We start from the raw sequence: 24,011 nt of genomic DNA on the forward strand, positions 1-24,011 counted from the left end.
CCTCACTAGAGGACAACCGCTAGGTCTTTGCCTTAGCCTCGCGAATGGGCATGTAGGTTCTATAGAGCTAGTTTTTCAAGGTTATATATAGTATATTGAACAGCTTGGCAGCGGTATACTGGCTCATACCATCCTAGATGGCTTTGATCGCTTTGTAGATGCGAGTTCCCTTGTTGGGTCCGTTATTGTTGTTGTTAGCTATCTTGTCGTTAGAATTAATAGAAGAATTGATAGAAGAAGGAAAGGAACTTACTGGCGATAAATTTCTAGGTGGTTTGAAGGCTTAGGCCGTTGGAAATGAAGCTATTCAAAGAAGCAATACTGTGTGTCTGACCGTTGTAGAGCGTTGTGGGAAGCGTTGTGGAGGTGTGGAAATTGACTGGGCCGACTTGCGTGTTGAGCCAAGATGTGGTAAGTTACGTTACTACCTCACTCGATACGACCGACCCGGGCCCGGGGACGACTCGGAGCCAGCCGGTTGAGCGGTGTGCTAACTATCATAGCAGATAGTTTGAAAGGGTTTAGGGGCATCCGACAGACTGGATCATCACCTTGAATCCAGTGATAGCCAGAACATGCGTGCAGATAAACAGTAAGGGTAGGGAATTATACTCCGTACGCTAGTGTCAATATTGGCTCTCTGTCCCGCGGAAGCGCTCCCGGTGCGGCGGCCGGTGGGTCCCGGACCCCGGAGCCCCCGCATTACCCGGGTCCTCCTTCCGCTTCTGGGGCTTGCTTCCAGGGTTTAAGACATTGATCAACCAGCAGCACAGATAGTGTATCGTACACTGCACCCTGCAGCAGAAGAAGAAAGGGAGGGAAAGGGAAGTTGCCAACGCTTTTCAACCGTTATCTCGCGTTATGCGGTGTGTGTATGGAGTACGATTGGCGGGCTCCCGAGTGTAAACCCTTGGTCGAACAACAACCTTAACAGGATGGCTGGGGGCGGGTAAACCCTTGATTGGGGTTCGGTGGGAAAGGAAGGGGGAGGGTCGGGTGGCCCTACTGGCTTTCCGCTCCAGCCATTGTTAACTCCGGTACTTCGTACGGAGTGCCTCAGTTAGGTTGAGGTCCGGCGGGAAAGAATGTAAATAAATATCACATTGGGATCTTGTTCGGTTTGTCGGCCTCGCACCTACCTAATTCAAGCCGAGTCGATCTCGAGAGCTTTATCACGCCGTTCCTGTTGGCTCTGTGCAAGAGGAAAAGGTCGTCCAACTTCAGGTAACCTATCACTTTTTCCACTTTCGCCCTAACGCTTTGGTCTGTCGATCCGACTGGCTAGAGGTCAATGGTCGACAGAATGAGAGGATGGGATAAATCCCAAGTGGTCTTGGCTTTTCTTTTTGGTCCCGCATGTTTCCATCATGACATCGGTTTAGAGAGGTAAGCTTGTCTAGAGATTGGCATGCCAGAAAGCGGTCGTCGCTGTCTAGTCCCCATTGAGCTGGTTCCTCCTCCATCGTGGCTGCCGGCGCTTCATGGTAAGTTATTTAGCCGGTGCAAGAAATCGATCCGGGGTAGACCGACCAGAGGATTTGTTGGTGTCAGGTCGGACCGTCGGAGGCTGGGGAAGCGAGTCTTTTCCTTGACCGGTTGATGCGAAGCACAGACAATGCCCGTGGCAACGTCAAGTTCGTCAACGTCGACCGACCATCGGCAGCGTTGCCCGAATCCAGCCAATCTTTCACAGTACACAGTGTATGTATGTACATACATACAGTACAGTAGCGTACTGTACTGTACTGAACTGTACGGTGCGCACGCCGTTATCCACATTTAGCCCGGCATCAGAAGGGCCGGCTCACAGTAACGTTGTCGCCGGGTCATTGGGAGACAGGGCCAGGGTTAGAGAGCAGAAAGGAGCAAAATTGTATGGTTATGGCCGGCTCATTGGGCACCAAGAAGGGGAGGAAAGAGGGCATACTGTTACGTTCTCGAAATCAGGCTTTTAGAGCAAAACTGGGAGCTGGGTACTTTCTTCCACAAATTTTATTCGCCGAGACCCTTTTTGATATTCGTGGAGACCTATACTTATCCCCACACTCAATTTTCCAGCATACCCAAGTATCCCTCCGGTTGGATCGACAGAATTGTCATGGTCAGCCAAACCAGCGGAACCATACCACGGAAAACAATCTATAAACAGGACAAAGCGATTTGTTTGGGGCGGATTCTTCAGTGGCCATCGTTTGCAAGTGTATCGAGCTTTCTATATATAACGACAGCTTCTTAGCGAAGGAGTGCTGGTTGAAGGCGACCGTATGGCGATGCACTTGCTTGTTTGATGCGATGACTGATTGGTACTTTCGCTTGCGAATGATTTGGGTGTGTTGATAAGTATAGTCTTCAGCGAATATCAAAAAAGGTCTCCTCGAAATAAACTTTGTGCTTTCTTCTTGTCCTTTTCAGGGGCCGTTAGCTGCGGCTTGCCTTATCTGCTCGGCCCACAATGGCTTCGCCATGGCGAATCTGAAAGTCATCCACCTCAGAAACCACCTTGCGAAGGTACAAGTACATACATACATACTTCATGCTCCTGACCATGATGAAACGAAAGGGATGGACCGGGCACGCAGTTACCGCCCGTTGAGCCCGTCGGCAAGACTGCAAAATCGCCGGGAGTTCGAGCACTTACACAGTACAGGTCGGTAGTAGTGTAGGGTGAATTCGTCCGTAGGCCGGCCGCAGAGCAGCAACCTAGGAAAAATAGAAGACGGGATGAGAAGGAGGAAGTTCATCCGTTCGACTGGAACGCTGACGTCGACGAAGGACCGGCAAAAGAGACGAACAAACGCCAACTTCAAGAGCACTGCCTATCAAGAGTTCCATCGCACAACGCCTGCAACCACACCGGCTGCACTCCGCATATAACTTGCAAATGCTCAAATGCAACGACTGGAGCCGCAAGATCACCGTCTCAAAACTGCTTTCCCTTAGCTAAACTGGCGGGCCTCGTAAGATGGTATGTAATTACCAGTCTCCAGTACATGAAGCTAGTATTGTATGTATGTACGTTACGCTCGCCAGGTGGCCTGTGCACAGTCTGGTGTCACCTCACGTCCAGGGTGTCCCGTCAACGGATGGCGGGGCCGCAAAGGGCACAGACCAAGCGCCCCACCGTTGGTGGGGAGAATCTCCCCATCTGCACTAAAATTCTCCATCACCTCCAACCACCCCCACCTCATTCTTTGAGAAAGATTGGTGGCATTCGAGATTTGGGACTGGACGCCAACAAATCTTTTTGTGCGTCTTTCCGACTACATGAGGTGTCTGTCTGACTCTTCTGACTCTTCTGGTGGTAAGTCGTCTGTGGCAGTAACAAGACAAACGGCCAACATTGGCATGGGAAGACTTTACTATCGGATAGGCAAGATAGTGGTCTGACCGAAAGCGACAAAAATCGAGGCTGTCTGCTTCTGGTAGTCTCGAGGTAGTGTAACATTCTGGAAGAGTGTTCATCCAAACCTCTCTTTTGATTCTACATATCCGTCCTATTTGATGGGTAGGCACATGGCTACATAGCTACAGTACCGGTACATTGCATCAGAAAAGAGACTCAAAGCCAGGCACCAAACTAGAATGAAATATCCCTCAACAAGGAAACCAATACTGGGCATCTGCATATATACTGCAAGTCTCCTTGCCCTGTCCCTGGCTTGCATGTAATGTGTGTGATTTGTCGTACTTGGATTACCTAGGAGTCAAGCCTCCCCTCAAAGCTATAGAGATATCTGCAATGACGGTGGATCGGAGCTCTCAGATCAGAATCAAGCACCACATGCAGGATCTAGATCTCTCCTCAAATCACAAATCCAACAAAACTGAACGCGGACACAGGAATGGGTGGTGGCTTAGAAGGCTGATCTACAATCACAGCAGCTCGAGAAACCTTATCAAGGATAAGCCTGTGTCTGCTCTGCAAGAGTCGAACTTTTTACGGTTAGCCTGTGTGGCTAGGGTTGATCCTGCAGGGACCTTGTTGGCAAGCAACGCACATCTTTTTCGCGGCACTTTTTCTAGTGTACTAGCTCGGCGGTGATTGATCGGGAAGGTATTGAATGGCTTTGCGTGAGGTTCTTCTTGGAATGGGCAGCTACCTAGGCAAGCTAGAGAGATTGGCAGGAGACATATCCAAATCTGGATGGGATTTGACTTGTAGATCCGTGTCCAAAATATGGCAGGAGGTCTCTTCTACTTCTCTGCAGGTTCTCTCAGTCCCAATGAGATATGCAAGTATGCTTTCGTCCCAAATGCTCGTTTGGTGCTTTGGTCCGATCATCCCCCTTTCCTTCTTACATGCCCCTCGATTATCCAAGACAATTGAACCCTCTCTCTGCTCCGGCAGCCCACTGTGTCTACAGCGGTACCCCCGGCTCTGTGCTCTGCGGAGACAACGCATAGAGGAGCCTCAATGGACCCCATACGCAGGTGTAAACATCCTCGAACCCGACAAAGGGTGGGTTGAACAGACACCCCGCTTGGCCCCTCCTTTGACTCCCGAAATTGCCACGGCTTTCCTCGAGAACAAGAAGATGGTCTCTCTCAAGACGAAGAAATGAAGAAAACGGATGTTTACCTCCCCCCTACCCGTAGTTCGATAGAAACGGATATTTGCGCCCCAGTGATGCCCTTTTTGGTTCATGCGCCGTTCGCCGTATGGGAGAAGTGGTTATGTGCGGTAGTTTCAGAAAGTCTGGCCTTAGGGTATGAGCAAGATACTTTGTGTAAGAAATCGAGGCAATGAGGATCCAAATCGGGAAATATTGCTGGTGTGTATATCGGGTGGGAGATATTCGTCAAGCGGCTCCAAAAATCGGTAGTTGCGGTTATTAAGAGCGAACTGTCGCCCAGGCGCCGCTGCGAGCGGGCGATGGGTGTGTCGAGGAGTTAAGGAAGACAGACGTCATTCATAATATGACGCATCCCCTGCGACGGTCCTGGTTCCCTCTCCTGGCGCGGCCTTCTCTTGGCTGGATGTTCGAGTCGGCCCTCCTTCCCTCGTACCTGCCGCCCCCGGCAGGCGGAAGCGGTTGCGCGGCGGCTTGTCGCTGCCTCCGCAGGATCCTGACCACGTCATAGAAGGCCTTGTCGACGTTGATGTAGTTCTTGGCCGAAGCCTCGACGAACTCGCAACCTAGCTCGCGGGCGAGGGCGTGCCCCTCTTGTGTTGAGACTTCTCGCTCGGCAATGCGGTCGCTCTTGTTCCCTACTAGCATAATCGGGACTGGCGCCATCGGATTCGCCGCCGAGATCGGTGACCCCGGGTATGAGGGTGACGAGGCTGTCGATTCTTTCACCCGCTGTATCTGGTGGTGGAACCTCTTGATGCGCGTGAATGACGAGCGGGACGAGATGCTGTACACTAGGATGAAGCCCTCGCCGTCTCGGATCCACTGGTCTCGTAGCGCTGTGTACTCTTCCTGCCCTGCCGTGTCCAACACCTCGAGCATGCACGCTTGGTTGTCTATCACGGCTTGCTTCCGGTATGAATCCTCAATGGTAGGGTCATACTATCGGGCCGCAAATTAGCGAGCTGTCAGTGCAGATTACCGCAGCGAGCGGGGTGAAGCCCACGGCGCTTGTGAGAGCTAAGCAGGGGAAGTCGACACAAAACGTACTGTCTCAACAAAATGTTGCAGGCAAAGCTGGATTGTCAGGGCTGTTTTCCCAACGCCACCGTCCCCTAACACCACCAGCTTGTATAGCACCATTTTGCCCGCCATTTCGAGGGATAAGTTCGTCGAGTTGCGTCGCCGACGAGAACCTTGGGGTTCCTGTGCAGCTACCGGACGAGGACTGAAAAGAGGAAGAGTAGCACCGACCCTAGCTTGGAAAAAGCGACGAGGGTTCCAAGTGAGGAGTAGGACAAGGGGTTCAACAGAGATGACCCGTTGAGGACGAGGCAGATGGGTTTGGTGGCGTCAACTCCCAGTTTTCTGATGGGAGAATGGAGGAACCAGATCTAGAGCCTGGGATTGTAGACGTGATCCTCGGCGGCGGCGAGATGTCGGTGGTGTAAGGTGGAAACCCTGGCCGTGAGTGGGAAGAGGGCAGCAGCAAAGCAAGCTGGGGTTAGTGTTGGCGGTGGGCGAGGTAGGCGGTGTTTTGGCGATGGAGAGCGGTGGAGCAAGCTTGGGATAGTAGTAGTGACCGGAGTGGGTGGCTGTTTGGCCTGCCCCAACTACAGTACCTGATGTAGGGATGCACGGTCACTTGGCGACGGCGGAAAGAATTGGATACACAGAGAGCGCAGTATGCCGGGACAAGGTAGTAAAGCCGAACGCACGGGCTGCCGTCAATTGGATTGATTCGGTAACTTGGGGTTTCGGGGGGTTTATCTCATGGACGGGAGCTCTGAATGCCTTTTAAGAGAAGCTCGGGGCAAGAGTGGGAGAGATGCATGTCCGGGGTTCAGCCCACTGAAGTTCACATTGGAGTGGGTTTAAAAAGAAAGAGAAAAATACTACAGCAAAGAGGGAAGAATAACAAAATGCACAGGAGCAGTTACTAGGTAGGTTGGCCTCCGTCGGGCCATTCAATTTCCACCCCCTCTGCGTGGGTGCATGGACATCATCGTAGACGGGACTTCTTCTGTATACATCAGGACCTGTAACTCAATCAAGGTGATTCCGTGCTGTCCAAAAGCAGCAGGCAGTCCATTACCTGAGATTGGTAAAAGCACTCCAGTTCTGAACTGGCAAGCAAGCAAGCTAAGCAAACGTGAAAGCGATGCCGTAGAGATGGTTTGCCTAGGACCGAGGGCGTTTGCGGATGGCGGCGGTACTCTGCTCTTGCCACATCCTAGGCGAGCGGTCCCGACAAGCCCAGGCCCGGACCAAGCAGCCAAGCCCAACCAATCCCTTCTCGCAGGTCGGCCCCGCGGTTACTTTCCGTCGTGAGCTCACAGCTTAGCGAATTTTGTGTTCCGATGCACACGCAAGACACCCAAGAAGCACAGGAAAAGCTGGCGAGCTTGGGGGGCGGGACAGTCTCGCGCCCAACAAATCAAGGCTGGGAGACACGGAATTGTGCTGATTTCTCCACAGACCACACTCTCTCTGAACGACGCATATACTGTACTGTACGTACCTCCGTACTAACGCGGGAGCTCTGTTCCCGCTCGGCTTCTCCATCCCCAGACCGCGCGATCCAAGCTCAGGTTTTGGCGGACTACGCACGGGAAGAGCCGAGACGCTTGTGCTTTGTCGTAGCTTGCAGATTAAGTTGACTACATATGGACATATCTCACCGTCTCGGCGACCTTGGCTTGTCGGGATCTTCGATGCTGATCCGACCCGGCAGTGGAAAATGATGGCCTGGGCGTTCGTCTCGCCCATCCAGCCGGGGCTGTCGTGTGGGCAAAACAGTCTGCGGTTGAATTCGCAAAGCTCAAAGCGAACCACGACTTACGGCAGAACGGTAGCCGGCGACTCCGGGTGCTGGTGCCGACCCGTTGACGCAAGACGGCTGCAACCAACCCTTGAGGCCGCAGCAGCGAGCTGTCCTCGAGCGCCATATGCGGGCCAGCAGGGCCAACCGCAGGGCCATCGTGACAGCAAACAACAGCTCGAGGCCTGAGAGACTTTGAGGGGCTCGCAAACATCGAACTTTCTACCATCGAGGACCTCGCCGCCATGCAGCCCTCCGGCTTTTTCCATTAAAATGGCCGCTGGAACAAGAGGGTGGTAGAGGATGTCACACTTGCTACATGACGATTTGTACCTTCCTGCTCTACAGACCTGTGCCCCTCTGGTTTGATGCATTCCGACCCCTCAAGCGAGGGCGTACAAGATGCAGGAGCGGTTGGTCGCAGCTTCCTGGCCCTAAGCGGAGCAGGTAACCCAAAGTACCGGACACCTTTTACCTGGAGAGATCGCTGGCCATTCGCTCGTCTTCTCTAGTTCTTATACAACGGGGTACCTGAGTAGCTGCATCGACTTGACGGGCGGTTCTCTCACTTTCGCCAGGGTCAAATGATTACCTTACGGGTATTTCAACATTTTCGACATCATCGACCATATCGACCCTTTCGAACGTCTAGATTCCTCTGTCTTCTCGACATGCCCCCGGCTCGGCTGCTTAGTGGTTTGTGGCTGCTCGGATGGACAGCTGCGCGCTATACGCAGTAGCTCGGGGCTACGCGTGATGTTCACATGGATTACATGCCTTTTCGATCTGTAGTGCAGCGCAGAATCAGATCGATCGGCACAACGTGGCGAGGCGCAGAGAACCTTAGATGCACGGTACTCCGTAACTACCTATACTCTAGTGTTATCAGATCACATGTGCCTCGTTCCCTTGCCGAAAATCCTCTTTCGGCCCGTGGGGGCAAGGGCTGCAGCCGTGGCGCGCCTCTTCTCGTCACCGGGAACACATCCACTGCACCATTACACGAGGATGGCGTAAGGCAGCTTGTCCGAGCTTCTCTCGCATGACGGTAACCCAAGATCTGAAGCAAACCACGTGGTTTCCTAGGGCCGATGTTGTGAGTGCGCTCGATCCCATGGTGTAACCGAAGAGCAGGCTCCGATTCGGGCCGTCCAGAGCAGAGCAAGACCGAGGAGAACAGTCATCCTGCTCAGCAGTGATATATCAACAACTGCCCTTCAGCTCACCGGTCTATTAGCCGAAAAGGTCCTCAAACCTCTCTCTCCCTCGCCGTCTCCATGCACGAGCTCACTCCTGGATGCGAGTAATGCATGAATCACCCTCACCAAGATGCGTGTGAAAGGCTCGTCTCACGAACGCCTCGACGCCACAGTCAGGGCTCGATCCAGGTACATTCCAAACTCCCACAGACTGACAGATTGAGGATTGACACACTCGCACGCTGAAGCGCTGACTGTCTCCAGCGAGAACGGCTACCTCCTTATCTCTCATGCTCATCTTTTTCACGGTATCGAGTCCTAGAGGCCGAGCAATTACCACCACCTCCTCAATTCCGCTGTCACCCTCTGTGTCACACCATAGATTAACGCACTCGCCCTAACCCGGCCTCCGTTTCTTCTCCACCTCCCCCTATTCCTTCCACATCCACTCCCGGAGTTGCTCGCCAGACCTACACAATCCGCCTCCCCCCGCCGCGGCGCTCGCCGCGGCCAGATCCCTCAGATATGCAAAGCCAGCCATGACCATCTTCTTAGTCACGGGCCAAAGCAGCTTTACACGCGCCGAGATAGACCTTCACGGCACGGCTTCTTAGGTCAGTGAGGCTCGGACCCCGGAATCCTCAGTCGTGAATCTGAATCAAGAGGGTAGAAAAGACCCCGGCGAAAACCCTCACCCGGTTCCCGTTCGAACAGGCAGCGTCCGTGTAACTCCCCGGCCCGGCCTCAGCCAGTGCATGCCAACCGCTTCTGTTGATAGCCCACCACTGCAGCATGTCGCGGGACCGTCCATCACGGAATACTACGGGCTACCTAATCTGCCACAGCTCAAGCCTATGGAAAAGTGCCCCCTTCGACAGGCTGAGCCGGGCTGATGGATGTCGATGACGGCCTGTCCTGGCCATCATAATGGCACAGGTCGTCTGGGAAGTACCTGGGTAATGGATCGAAAGTCTGAGAACGAGTTGGCGCGAAGACAGAGCAGTTCGTGGTCTGAGTTGAGCGTGGTTGCGCAGTTCGGGAATGGCCCGGGGGCAACCATGGTTGTCAGGGGTCTAGGGCGACTTGATAGGAAGGAAGGCCCAGGCGAGTGGTCATAGTCACAGTCACAGTTGCATACGTTGGCTTGGTCAGTGTGACGACGGTGCTGCGATGGCAGTCGACGACCGACCTGGAGATCATGTCGAAAGCGGGCACTCTGATGCCGATGTGGCTTCTTCGAGGATGACTGGAATCACTGGATAGGGTGAAGGAGACTAGGGAGACGATTATCGCATTGAGGGGAGGTTGAAGGGACGTGAGATGGTAGAGATGAGCCAATCATGGTATGAAGTGGCTACATGTACCTGAATGAGGTGATGAGACCGTGAAGCGAGTTGTTCCCGTCTACAGTGCCGAGGCGAAGAGGTCCGTTCTGGGTGAATGGGAGGGATGGTATTGGGGGCCATCGGCATGCAGCAAAAGGCGCTCGGTTGTCGGTCACAGGGATAGACTTGAGAGATTCACAACCGAGGCAGCCAGAACCGCGTAGCGGCAAGCCTGCCGGGAGACGCCGGGTGATGGGGATGGAATCTACTATATGGCCACCAAGGGAAGCTGAGGGCTCCGGCTCCGGCCGGTTCACCTCATCGGTTACCAGATGATGTGACTTGCGCTGCGGAGGGTCCAGTGGAAGATGAGTGAGAGATCATCCACAGGTTTGGAAACAATCCTTTGGACATGATGGCGGCTGCAATACTAGTTCCAGGTTCGGTTGTTTGATACGTTGGCACCCGTGCTAATAGTTTCAGATCCTGTCTGCCTGCCTCAACCGTGCCGTGACCGTTACTTGTAAATTCCCCTGCTCCCCCACGGCCGGTCCGTCTCCGGGATTCTAAGTTGCAGCATTATTAGCCATGATGAAGGCTACAGAATCGTGGACAATCAGGCTCGATGGGAAACTTTATCAGTGTGAAACGACTTAGAACATATGTACTGGTATGGAACAAAATCTTAATCAAAGTTCCTAACCGGGAGTGTAAAGACCGGTGCTGGGCTGTCAACTTGAAGCACAAGCCCTTCAAGTTACACCTGTGGTCTTCACACTTTGCAACTTAAACTACCTAGCAGAGGAAGGGGGGGTCTCTGTCCGCATGTTCTGTCGCATGACATTATAGTCCGGCACTAGCCAAATTGAACTTCACGACAACATTATGGTACCTAGCCGGTGTCATTATGCTTATATAATGGCAGATTTGGCTAGTGCCGGACTATAATGTCATGAGACAGAAATGCGGACAGAGACCCCCCCTTCCTCTGCTAGGTACATGTAGTAGTACTAGTAACAAGTCGTCAGCATGAGGCCTCTCCATACATGTATAATCTATAGAAACAAAACTCTCGCCTACGTGGATATCCCAGGGCTTCAAGGGATGCAGTGGGCACTCAGTGTCTCGTCCACAGCAGGCGGACTCCAAAGTGTAGTACCTCCCATAGAAATGGCCAACGTAGTTGAATGAGCGCTGTACTGAGGGCCAGGCCATCTTCCCAGTATAGCTACCTCCTAGGCAGAATTCCAGCTACCACAAGGCCTGAGTACCGTAATCGTTGTTGAGTTGTTCTCGTTGCACCTGCTGCCCCTTGCTTCCAGTCCTCTCCCTTTCTGTTACGGAGTATGACCTGAGGTAGCCATGTCTATAGACGTTGCGATGCTTCCAGTCAGGGTACTAGTAAATGACATATGTGACAGTACTGCATGTGCCTAGCTCCAGTCCTGGTTCCCGGGCTCGCAAACACTGAATGTTGCCTGGCATCATGTTAACAGTCTAATGGAACTTCTGCGTGATGGGTGATTGGTGAGCCTAGGACCGTGACTCGACTTATAATCTTTACATGCTGCAAGCACCGAAGCGTTGCCTAGGTAGTGGATCCGGCCCTAATCCCTACTAACTTGTTGCTCCTCCTCTCGTAATGGCTGAGGTTCCAGTTCTTAACCTACAGTCTACAACCTAGAGCTAGGGTATAGATCCACCATCTAGACCAGACCCCTACTTTAACCAGAGGCTACATAGCCGACTTTGGAGACTAGTTCCGGGCAAGCCTCCCCTAAAGCTTTTTATACGCTGTTGTTAGCTATCTCACGTCGGCGTAGACCTGTCTTGTAGAGGACTAGTCAAGCAGACCGGGGCATTCCGGTAGCTTTGAAGATGTAAGGTAGCCATGACTGGATCCTCTTTGTTGTGCTAGGCTTATACACATCCGCCGGAGGTGAGCTTTGTGAAGGCCTGATGGACTCTAAGGTGCATCCTCGTCTCTGGGATAGTACCGTGACGGAATGTTGCGGTGGCAGTGATGCCATTGGTGTTAGTCGAGTGCCAATGCTTCTAGGTCTGCCGTTGAGCCATGAGTTGTGACTAGAGGAGACGTAAGAGAGAGGAACGGGAGGCTGAAGCCGAAGGTAAGCAGCTCAAGTGGCAGCATCAATGGGCTTCGGCGTGGAAGATCTCGTCCTGCAGCTGCAGTGCTACCTACTACGTATGACACTGCATGACTGGAGCTAGTGGTTTTCTCGGCTCCTTGTCACTGACTCGGAGTACTAGTACTAGTATCAAGGGACTTGCTCGCTTTCTGTACGTAAGTAGATTTCAATAATACCCGCCTCAATGTTATTTGTCATGTCAAGAAACATCATCCATCCCTGGACTATAGAACGTGGTTTAACGTGGCATGGCTTATGAAATGCTTCTGGTCTCGGGTAGACACATGTATGTACATTGGATAGCAGACTTGAATTTGCCAGTCATCCTGTCGCGCCCTTTCGGTGACAAATGCAGGAGGCCCGGAAATCTGACTCCCTACTACCTATGTGTGTACAATGCATCACGGTCCTGCTATTGATGCTGGCACGTAGTGGGTGCGGTTTTCGGAACCTGATGGCAGGATCGACACCTGATCGTGGTCGTATCTGGGCATGACTGTAAGGGCATAGCTGCTACTGGCCATGATACCTACATGTACATTCATGACTTACAACCCTCATTCGACTAATACCGTCCAAAAACCTGACCTACACAGGTACTAGTATTTCCAGGACCTAGCTCAGCTGGGCACTACCTTTGCTCCCTTTCTGCGGTGACGGTGCTGAAAGGTAGGTACCGTCAAGGGCTAGGCTACTTCGAGGGTGGCTTGCTCTGCCGTTCAGTCCGCGTCGTACAAACGGTGGCTGAATGTCCCATCCGGAGGTGTGATCTTATTCCCCGCGCTTCAAGTGTCCTCAGGGCATGAAGACTCTTAGGGTTCATTGGTCAAGGCAATGACTTCGAGTCAAGTTCCTCAATACCTTATTCTGCGAGGAGATATATAAAACATAATAATCCACTGTAAGGGGAGCTTCCACGCCAGGATGTAGCGCAGGGAGCAGCGAGGACTCGGAGTGATTCGGACTCGATCTAAGTCGGAGTTCGGCCTGTGCCCGGGAACGTTGGCGCCATCTGAGTCGCAACATAGGGGTAGTTGTTGAACAGAGTCTGCATTAGAACATCTGGGCCATGAAGGAGCTGGTTTGTTGTTGACCCGGTTAATCCTCCCTGGCATTGACTAGGTATGCATCAATTCTTGCTCCATCAGGTCGGCACCCGGCTGCAGCGTGCCGGAACATTTGGCCGAGACCCTCGATTAAGATCCGTCTCCTTTCCCGGTTCGGTCGTTGTAGCACCATCCACAGTCCAGATCACAACTACCGACTGTTCCACCTGCGAGTAGACACAGAGCCTCCCCCAACTTGTCTGATATCGAGTATGAGATCGGATGGAAGCTGCATGTCAGAATCGCCAATTTACCATCTATTCCTGGACAATCCAGCGCCATCAGACCCGGATCGGTATCCGAGATCTATCCTAATATGTATCAAACATTACACTGCCCTTGTGTCTGCATTCAAACCCGGAATGCTTGCTTGCAGAATGGGCTCCTTAGCAAATCGATGCTGCACGCACATACACTTGCGGATGCTCACGTATCTCCCTTTAAAGGGTCCATCCCCCGCATCCCTCCCGTCATGCAGCACAGCAGCAGCAGCAGGGGGTTAGCGTTGCCTGAATCCACATCTCCCGTGCATGCAGCAACTTGCAGACTGCAGCCGATGCCTCTGCAAGTTGGCATTCGACAGTCGCGGCCAGATTGGCTCAGATTGGCAACGGACGATAACGGTAATATGCAATGTGATACTGCAGTGAGTTACTAGTGGCAATGTTTCTGAAACCATGCATGTGAAGCCCTCGATGGCATACCTTACCGAGCTTACTTCACCAAAATCTTTTCCGTCGATTTCACGGTTGAACCTTCCGGGTAGGTTTCTAGGCGAGTTGACGAGTTACATTCTGCGCGTCCAATTGAGACAACCTGCTGTTGGTTATAGTGATTGGCTTAGTTCTCCGTGCCGCAACGCTTCTTTCTCGGCCAACGTTGTGACAGAAGTTCCAACGCTGCAGAGTTGGTCAGCACTTGTTTGTCTGGCCCAAATGTCCCGGCGAGGAAGGGAGATTCAACCAAAGATTGTTGTTGAGCGGTGCGGGGCAAGAGCGCAGCATCGCGGCAGGTTCCTTCGTGGCTTCCCGCGCCTTGGCATTGTAAGTTGTGCTGGTTAGGAACTCTGTAAAACACGCAGCTTAGAGATTCTTCTACTCACCCGCCACGCCGCGACTATTCGTCCAACATCGCTCATTCGTTTCTAACACCCTGGGATAACACTTGGTAGTAGCATACGCGATGCTATATCATGTAGCTGTTTTCAGGCGTTTCGGACCGTGGTTGATGCTTGGTACCGGCATGGTTGTAAGCTAGACAGTACTTCGTACCGGTACTGTAATTTCCGTATGTATGTACTGTACAGTACACTGGCTTGGCGGGGGGAGGCCGTTTGGTTTCGAGTTCATATTAATGCAGTGAAGAAAGCTTGTTTCTTTTTCTATCATCCTCTTGTTTTCCTATCATTAATCCGTATTTCTCGCAACTATCTCGCTTTTGGAACGACTTGTAGGTTCATGATATGACCAGCCAGGATCGAGTCATGGAAACACGCTTTATGGAGATAGTACCTACACACTCCTTACCATAGTAGAAATGACAGGTGAAGTCATCTACTTCAGCTCTGCGGGCATGTTTCGGCTGGATGAGAAGATCGGCCGTTCTCCGCGCGTGGTTGGTGAGTTGGAATCAGTGGATATCGCGCCCGGGTGCCCCTCCGAGACAATGAGAGACCCAATCCTCTGCGTCGTTCGGCTTGGACCCTTGGGTTCGAAGTGCAAGCAAGCAGACGTCACACAACACCGTTTCCTGCGCGGCCGTGGCGCCGACTATAAGCTGCGGTATCATGTATCCGTATGGTGTGGTGTTGTCGCCATTGCATGGCCATCAAACAGCTAGTTAGGTGCGGTCTTTCCAGGTTCACCAACTTTCGTTTTACCCTGTCTACTGCAGTGTAAGCTATAACGTACAAAGTCCGTCGCAAGCGACATGAGCATGAGCTGCATGACGTCTCTTGAGTTGATGCCAAGCTGTCTCGTCCGGCTGGCTGCTTGGGAACCCAGGTCGTGAGTTCCAGTGATAAGGTGCAGCATGTGGGGGGCTCGTGTAAGGGCCTACGGAGTACCACAGTATACATTTCCTGATTTGACCTGCGCGAGTTTGAGGCCGAACCAAAGGTCAATGCTTCGATGTCGCCGCGACGCGACTGCGAGAGTACGACGAGATCTTTGTACTCGTGTTCATTGGAGTTGTCTGGCCCTTTCACCAGAGAGATTGTGAGGAAGCCTGGAACGTGCGCGTAGCTAGCGTCCAGTACCAGGGAAGAATTGGATTGTCGTCGCGTGGAGGCAGCGACCGGGCTGGCTCGTTAAGTTACCCCCCGCCATCCCCACCCATCCGGCCAAAGGCCCGGGCGATCGTCAGCATCCTATCACATCTGGAAATTTGCCTCGAGTTGGCTCTGCTTCCCATTCGCTGTCCTTGGTCGTCACAATGGCTTACGACAAAAGAGGTTTAGCGGCCTCAACCTCATCCCGGTCAAAATCCCCTTTTTGTTTTTGTCGACACTCGACACCACGCCGCAGCAGCCCTTCTCTCGGTGCCCGGGTTGCATTTTTTGCATGGTTTGTAGTGTAGTGTAATGCGACGAAACAGCAACACTGCGCTGCGAGTATGCGATATCAACGTTAAGCGAGCACAGAATGGGACGGCCGCGGGAAGAAAAGGAGCATCGGCTCGTCATGAGTCGGCAGCCAGACGAGGTCCTAATTGCTTTGCATCCCGTGATTCCGCGTGTGCGTTCGGGAATTGCGAGCTCAAAATCACCGGGGAACGCCCACAGCCCATCCTGGCTTCCCGTTTTCAAAACCGCACCACCAACTCCACTGCCGGGAATGACTCTGTGGGTTGGTTAGATGAGAGAGAGGGCCAAACTGACCTCCAGCTCCTTTCTGTTCTTGGGTTCAGTTCAAGTTGGCGTGCCCCAAGACCCAATCCCTCGGAGCACTGGTCTGGTTTCGTGAGCCGACAAGGGCTTAACTTTGGTTCCAGGCCCGCCCCAGCCAGCCTCTGTTTCCTGGTCGCCACGAAGGAAGAAAGTCGAGGAAATCTCCTGAGCCGCCTCGGGTCATTCCCACCACATGGCTTGTTTGGTGCAACTGGGGCATTCGGTGACGAGGAGGAGGTTCAATCAGCCTCTTTATACAGTGTACGGTAGATACACGTATTTGGTAGCCAGTGAGGCGTTCGAAGTTGCACTTCACCATGTCTCATCTGGACCCTGTCTACCTTACATACCCGGCCGACGAGAGGTCCACATGCATCTTTTCTGCCTCTGCAAGGGGCCCCGGTCAGTTCGATTGATTGCTGATGGTTCGTCTTCGAAAAGTGGAGCAAATTCTATGATCAATCACGGCACCCAGGCGAGCCAGGTTGACCAAGCCGCTGCTCTGACCTCCTGGCTTTGCGACTTGTATCCGTATCGTTCAACACAATCCTCCAAGCCGCATTGTTCTTTTTTTCCCTTTCTCGATCTCGAGTCTCGGGCGCCCTTGGCTTTGCCCATCCTCGCTGTTGTCCTCGACGCTCTTTCTCAGACTTTCCTTTCCTTCCTCAGGGCCCCGGACACACTAACAACGCGCCTTCCTTCTCTTCTCCAAGAGCACAGTCCTCCACGCTCTGAAATAACCTTATTCCCCTTGCGACGCGATATTTTGGTTCTGTTCTGCCTGCAGCGATTCGCAGCTTCTTTTGTTGCCTTCTTCAAGTTCTGTACGAGGTATGCAACGTCTCTCTTGTGGTTTTCGCAATCAGGTCACTTATTTATTAACTAAGTTGTATGACAGCTCTGGATTGCTCGACTCAGGTAGGAATCCTACCTGAGCTTCACATAGTCGCCACCATCACAAGCAGCCCGTTCGTCTCATATTTGCTTCTGAGCTCCACTCCCTCGTGGCAGCCGGGACGTTAAGAGCTCGCAGCTGCTCAGGAATACTGGCCTAGTCCTTGCCGCGATTCGTCGCGTTGTCAAGCGGCCACTGTGCGCCTCCCACTACCTTTGCAGCAAGCTGATGGCTATTGTGCCTTGCTGTTATAAGTATTGGTAAGTCGTGTCCGGAGGTTGCCAAACCCGGATTTGGAGCTTAATAGAGATCCGGGTGCTAGGCGAGACTTAGCCAAGGGGTTCTCGTTTCTTAATGCGCATGCTATAGCATCAACCTCTTCGCAAAATAGGGGTTCCAGTTATGCTAATTGGCCAATGACGACGCAGAATTAGCAATCCCACACGCAAACCGATGGACGTAATGAACGATATTCAACTTAAACAAACGCCAGTCCGATTCGGAGGTTCCAGGAAGATCTGAGCCGTGCGCAGTGCATGTCTTTTCGCTCTATGTACGGTGATTGATTCGGGCATCGACACTCCCTTGAAAGCTGCCGACACCGTTTTGCTGGGCGTCAACCCACCTGAAACGGCCTTCAAGAAGCTCGATCCTGGCCGACAGGGATCACCGCAGCTCGGTGTGACTCTCTTGTGCCCTACCTATATCACTAACACTCCTGGATCCGGCACGGTACGATTCAAGGCATAGAGTAGCTGAAGAGTGGAAATGACTTGAATCCTCTTGAGCTCGGCAAGAGACGCTTGTTCACCAGTCGCCAAAAGCCGAAAAGTTTTCAAGATGGCCGTGTGGGAGACCGAGGATGAATCAACTGGGCCGGTAGCGCTCCCAACACCGGCTGATACGCCATACCGTGCGCTCTCCCGCAATGTGTCACGAAGCTCCCGCAAGTCGCGGAGATCGGTTACACCTCCCGGAAAGAAAGGCAAAAGCATTTCTCCACCTCCTCTCCCCGGAGACAAGACTGAGCGGAGCTCCAAGAGGTCTTCTAGAGATGTCAGCAACGACGAGAGTATCAGCATCTTAGATCCGCGGCGGTTTACGCCGACACTTCATGCCAGCTTAGTGTCCGAGATACTGTCGCTGAGACGTGACCAGGAGGAGAAGCTCAAGATTATCGAGAGTCTCGAGTCAACATTGCATACAGTGCGAGAAGAGACCGAATCCCTGCAGGCTTCGTTAGTGTCAACTGGAAAGGAGAGCCGGTCATTAAAACGGCAGCTCTCTCTGCTCGAGGGTGGCACATCTTCTGCGCTTGGTGAACTGGCGCGGGAGCGTGATGAGGCAGTCGACTCGGCAGCCGAGGCCAAGAAACGACTAGAAGTGACGCAAAAGAAACTGCGGAGCCAGGAGGAGGACTCAGAGCGTGTGCATCGACAATGGGCCAAGGAGAGAGACGAATGGGAAGAAGAGAAGCGCAAGTTTGAACGCAGAATCCATGTCGCTGAGAGCCGGCTGAAGGTCGTTCTTGACGAGGTTGCCGCGTTCCAGGCTGCTGCCCAGGCTAACGGGCCGCATGCGCTCCAGCATGGCGTTGAAAGTGATGCCGAAAAGAACGGCAGAGACGATGATGCTGCGAGCATCAGGACCATGAGCATCACTAACAGCATACGTTTCTCAGCCGCAACCAGTGTCATCAAACCGAACGGGAATTCATTGGCCGACGAGCTCGGCTTTGATGGCGGCTATGATGAGGAGAGCGACTGTGGCGGTCGGGATAGCGTCCTCTCCCACGGCGGGCACATGCGGACAATGAGCCGTGACAGCCTCATGTTTAGGACGCATCAGAGACACCAGAGCAATGACAGCTTGATGAGGTCCGGTAGCATTGCTCGTGGGAGGCTGGCATTCAACCCTTCTGCTCTTGAAAGACTCGAAGATGGCATTATCAAGGAGGACGACGAGCTTCAGCTACCGGCGCCCAAAGTCAGCTATGTTGACGCCGGGATGCAGTATTCACCCCCTCCATCTCCTCAGCTACCACCCGTGAAGCCTTCAACTCCGGAACCGACTCCGTTCCTTCAGAGATTTGAAAGACAATACGACGTTGACAGCCCTCCCCGTGTCGACCTCGAGATTGAGGCGAACCAGCGAAGGAAGCGGGTGCATATCGGTCAGCCACTTGCTATCAAAACCCCTGGCATCCATAGCTTGATGGTCAATGGTTCATCTCAAACAGCCGAAGAGCCGCTGAGTCCTCCAAGAACACCCAGGACGCCGTTCCAAGAGACACCGCCGACTCCGAAATCCAAGCTCATGGTTTCCGCATCCACCCAGACTGATGACATCCCGCCGCCACTTCAACCCTCGTTCCTGATGCCCATTCCCAGTATCAGCATCATCCCCCCCACAAGCCGTCCAAGTTCGCCTCGCGAGCCGCGCCTACCGCAACTGTGCAAGGATTTTGGTTGTCAAGTGTCTCTGTTGAGCACGGTACCCACAACTTCCGTGGCCGTCCAAACAGATGAAATTCGCGTCGATAAGAGGTTGGATCGGCTGCCTGCACACCTGCATCCCTCAGCCATTTCGTCCAGGCCGTCCTCACCAGCCACCGCTGGCGCAGATATCGCTGCCGACGAATCTCGGCAGTTCACACCGACTCCGGGGAACGTTCCGCCCCGGAATCCGCGAAGACTGGCGAATAAGAGAAGTTTGTCGGAAATGCCATCATCGCCTCCCATGTCATCATCGCTCCTGGAGGGAGAAACACACGATTCCTACCCGTGGAACAATGACGACGGCCCGCTATCGAATCAGAGAGCGCCAATGCGACGACCGCCGCGCATCAGCAGCCTATTTGCAGGCTTTGACGGAAACAGCTCGGATGAGGTTGATGAATTTGTGGATGCCGATGTGAGCGACTCGGAATATCGCACTGCCCTCTCCGCACCAAAGCCCAAGTCTGTGACGAGCCGCGGAGGAAAGCGCAATTCTGGTGGCACCGTAACTTCATCTGAGAACGCATTCCCTTCGAAGCTGACTAGCCGCTTATTGCGGGGTGTTGATGAGCCCGAAGGCCTTGGTCCTGCCGCTACGTTCCCGGCACGCGAGCCTAAGGATGCGAGCTTCATTCACAGAATGGGATCGAGGCGCGGCGGGCGGGCCGCGCTGTTTGGTACTAAGTCGAGTGTCATGCGAAGGGCCGCCATGATTCAAAATGGCATCGCGACGCATCAGAGGGTTAGAAGCCCGAGCCTCACGGATCCGAAGGAACCACCGTTCCCTATCCCGACACGCGCCAGTTCCAGGAAGCCGCCTCTTAGCGCCAGCGCTCCCAGCGATGGGCGTACGAGCCCTAGAGGGTCGGATGCGTGGCCCAGACGAGGCTCCGGTCGAAGCCACTACCGCGCGAATAGTATTCGCAAGGTACGTTCTGCCGCAGCTCTTCCTCGGGGGCAAAGATACCGCCGACGTGCCAGCCGCTCGCCTCCTCCATTTTCCCCATCTACCGAAGCACCCGAGAGCCCCGGCTCCGGGCTCCCGCCTCTGCCTAGCAACGATATCACGACGCCGCGGACCAGGGATGGTAGATACAGAACACACAGATCCCAGTTGTCCACAACTACGGCGAACACGGCCGAGACTGGTCCTGGATCCCAGACGGGAGGCGCGAACCAACCTACCACGGTTGTGGAGGCCATTGCTCAGACCATGGTTGGCGAATGGATGTTCAAGTATGTGCGGAGGCGGAAGTCGTTTGGCGTCGCGGACGTCAAAGGCGGCGATGACAGCAGCAATGATCGCCATAAGAGATGGGTCTGGCTCGCGCCTTATGAGCGTGCGATCCTTTGGAGTAGCAAACAACCCGCCTCGGGGAGCGCACTGATGGGCAAGTCCGGTCGAAAACGTAAGTAACGTGCTGTACGCATCTGTTTGGTCTGCTGCTTACCAAATCTTAGTGATGATCCAATCGGTGCTAGACGTGAAGGACGACAATCCTCCCCCGAGAGGCGCCGGTCCACTATTCAACAGGTCTATCTTGATTCTGACGCCACAGCGGGCACTCAAATTCACTGCCACAAACGCGGAGCGGCATTATATCTGGCTGACGTCGCTGTCATTCCTAGCTCACTCTAATCAAGCAATACCGGAAACCCTGACAGTACCGCAACCCAAACCACCGTTGGAGCAGTATGAATTACCAAAGCCCAAGGTCCGAAGGCCGATACGCGACTCGATCCGGCTTACCAAGGCCAAAACGGGAGGGCCAATCATCAAATCAGATCCCGTAATGCCAGAGCCATTACCTCCGGATTCCGTGCCACCGAACATTCCCGGTCCGGCCTACAGGTCGCCATTACCCGACGGCATCAGTCTCCCTACGCATGCACGGGACATGTCGCGGGATGCGGCCGAGCCGCCGCACATCCCGCGGTTCCACGAACGTGGCAACCCCGTGGCGGCGGTTCACGGGCGCAAGCGAAGCAACACTGGCGGCCATGTGCCGCCGCCGCTCTCATTCCGGGGCTTCTCTAGTCCAATTGGAAACGGCTCGTATCATGCACCATCGAACAGCACAGCGGGCAACAGTGTTGGAACTGCGGGGTCATCGGATATCTACAGCAATACGGGTGCCAGCGGAATTACGGGATCCAGCGCCATTACTTGGGCGACAGGCCCTGGGTCTATACGGAGCTCGGAGGCTTCGAGTCGACCCAGCGGGCCGGGAGTGAACCCAAACTTTTTTGATGCGATTGGAACTGTACGTATGGAGGCGTTTATCAGCCCTCTTTCGTTCAGCCGGTTCGAGGAGGCGCCGTACGAGTACGATGACTTTAGGCGAGTGACACGGCGGCGGAGCAGGGAGCTACGGCGCCGGACCAGCCGCAGCCGCCAGCGGGACAGCTACCAGAGCAGGGGCACCAGGACGACGGATGAGATGGAGGATTGGTACCTGAGGGACGACCCGTTCAGGGGATTCTAGGAAGCTCTTTTCTCATTCGCCTGTTCTTTCTTTGGCATTATTTGGTGGCTTGCGGAGCCGCAGAGTAGTCATGACTGACGCTTTTCTTCTGTTTTATTATTTCTATATATACTTATTTGTCTCACCTCAAAGTCACTCGCCCGAAGTGGGGGCCTGTGGATTTCTGTTTTACGACCATCATGAGGTCTGTCCATGGCCTACGGCAGGCAAAGACGGGATTCTCTCCCACCCGTCTACGGAAGCAAAGTATTTCTCTTTCTGTTTCGTTTTTCTGTCTCAGGTACTTAACCCTGAATGGATGGGCCGGGTAGGACTTGGTTTGAAGGAACTCGCTGAGGGGAAGACAGGACACAGCATCTCCTTTTCCTTTATATATTTTCCCCTTGCGGGCTCTGGCCTAGGTTTCAATTCTCGTGCCTTGAGTGATAGTAATACCTCTTGTGGAGGAATACACCACTTGAGATTAGTTTGACCTGGCTGTCCCATTGTACTTATGTTCTGGACTTGTCGTTTTCTTCATGATTTAAACTTTTCAGCTTTTGCTTCAAGCGCCGTCTTCTCGCCGTCTTCTCGCCGTCTCCTCGAGAGTCCACAGGGGAAAAATCGTACGTTTGCTCAGGGAGGGAGAAAATGAAGATGCATAACGGATACCCATCTTACCTAGCCTTTATATCGTCGCCCCACTCGGTTGAGATTGGGACTGGGGTAAAAGCTGTTCGAAAATAGAGATTCGTGCCTCGTCTTGTACAATTCAATACTGGATTACATAAGTAGAACCGCATGTTGACCTTTGAGTCCTGGACGGGTAGCACAAAGTGGGCCCAAGAACCCCTGAAATCAGGGCGGGGAAGCACAGCGGTGGGGCCAGAGATTTCGGCACGGCACGGCCGACCCCGCGATTGCCCCACCAACTTTTTCGCTCTGACAGAGCTTCATCAGTGGCCCAGACTTCAAACTCTTCATCCCTGAGCAGACACAACAACGGCCACCATGGAGCAGTCCGAGTCCCTCGAGCAGATGCAGGCGCGCCACCGAAAGGAGCAACGCGATCTTCAAGGGCGCGTCACCAACAAGAAGAAAAACGCGACCAAGAAGACGCGCAAGGGCGTCAACGACGAGTGCGCCGAGCTCGAGCGCGAGCTGCGGGAGCGCCAGGAGGCCGAGCTGAGGCAGCTGCTGGGGGGTGACGATGCTGGTATTGAAGATGAAGACGGCAGCGAGAAACGAGAAGAAGAGCAACAAAATCAAGCCCAACAACAGCCCCAACCACAAACGTTACCACCATCCGACAACTCACAACAAGTAGTCAACGGCCTGGCCTCGACCTTGCAAACAACCACCCTCTCCTCACCTCCCTCCGCCCAACAACAACAACAACAACAACAAAAACCACAACAAAGTCAACAACAGCCTCCTCCTAAGAAACGCAACCGCCAAAAAGAGCGCCTCGCCCGGCGCGCAGCCGAGCTCGAAGCACTAGCAGCCAGCGCGTCGAGCGAGGCGGCACAGATGCCCGACCGGCGGGCCGCGGAGCGGGCATCCCTAGAAAAGATGTTTGCGGCGCATTCGTTGCGCGAGCGCGAGATTGCGCCCGACGGGCACTGTCTCTTTTCGGCCGTGGCCGATCAGCTTGAGGCGGAGGGGGTTCCCATTAACAAACCTTTAGCTACATTAGATAAGGCAGGGGGGAGGGACGGGGTGGCAGGGTATAAGCTTGTGCGGGCCGCCGCGGCGGATTTCATGGTCCGCCACCGGGAGCTTTACGAGGGGTTTTTGGATGAGGAGTTTGAGTCGTATGTCAGCAAGATCAGGGACACGGCGGAGTGGGGCGGGCAGTTGGAACTGAGTGCCCTGGCGGGCGCGTACGGGGTGGAGATTAGGGTGGTGCAGGCGAATGGTGGTGGTGGTGGAGGAGTGGAGGTCGTCAAGCCTGGGTTAGTAGGGGAGGAGGGGCAAGCGGACGGGGAGGGAGAGGGGGTTAAGACGCTGTGGTTGGCTTATTACAGGCATGGATACGGGTTGGGGGAGCATTATAATTCTCTGCGGAAGGAAAAGGCGGGTTGATTAGATGGG

At 53.8% G+C, this 24,011-nt stretch overlaps 4 protein-coding genes across 4 annotated transcripts; 3 read left to right on the forward strand and 1 right to left on the reverse strand.

Moving 5' to 3' along the window:
- Positions 1–4,910: 4,910 nt before the first annotated feature.
- N656DRAFT_791806 (ras-domain-containing protein) lies at positions 4,911–5,726 on the reverse strand (the record flags this gene model as incomplete). The annotated part of the gene is made up of 2 exons (XM_064817017.1): positions 4,911–5,513; positions 5,622–5,726. The coding sequence occupies 2 exons, from the start codon at positions 5,724–5,726 to the stop codon at positions 4,911–4,913; spliced, it is 708 nt and encodes a 235-aa protein (XP_064666946.1).
- A 10,328-nt stretch (positions 5,727–16,054) lies between these two features.
- N656DRAFT_334216 (uncharacterized protein) lies at positions 16,055–17,401 on the forward strand. Its single transcript, XM_064809281.1, has 2 exons — positions 16,055–17,214; positions 17,277–17,401. Exon 1 carries the CDS (start codon positions 16,253–16,255, stop codon positions 16,943–16,945), a length of 693 nt encoding a protein of 230 aa, XP_064666947.1. The 5' UTR covers positions 16,055–16,252; the 3' UTR covers positions 16,946–17,214; positions 17,277–17,401.
- Positions 17,402–17,794: 393 nt separating this feature from the next.
- N656DRAFT_715985 (uncharacterized protein) lies at positions 17,795–21,938 on the forward strand (the record flags this gene model as incomplete). Its single annotated transcript, XM_064812096.1, has 2 exons — positions 17,795–20,861; positions 20,914–21,938. 2 exons carry the CDS (start codon positions 17,795–17,797, stop codon positions 21,936–21,938), a joined length of 4,092 nt encoding a protein of 1,363 aa, XP_064666948.1.
- An 865-nt stretch (positions 21,939–22,803) lies between these two features.
- Positions 22,804–24,002, forward strand: N656DRAFT_759421 (cysteine proteinase; the record flags this gene model as incomplete). Its single annotated transcript, XM_064813195.1, has 1 exon — positions 22,804–24,002. The coding sequence occupies exon 1, from the start codon at positions 22,929–22,931 to the stop codon at positions 24,000–24,002; it is 1,074 nt and encodes a 357-aa protein (XP_064666949.1). The 5' UTR covers positions 22,804–22,928.
- Between the last annotated feature and the right edge of the window lie 9 nt (positions 24,003–24,011).

The sequence above is a fragment of the Canariomyces notabilis genome (assembly GCF_033297395.1).
Source record: "Canariomyces notabilis strain CBS 508.74 unplaced genomic scaffold N656scaffold_25, whole genome shotgun sequence".
NCBI classification, from domain to species: Eukaryota; Fungi; Ascomycota; class Sordariomycetes; order Sordariales; family Chaetomiaceae; genus Canariomyces; species Canariomyces notabilis.

What these genes read in the sequence shown, in the direction of transcription:
- N656DRAFT_334216 (XM_064809281.1), top strand. Translation starts at nt 16,253, where the DNA reads ATGGCTTGTTTGGTGCAACTGGGGCATTCGGTGACGAGGAGGAGGTTC.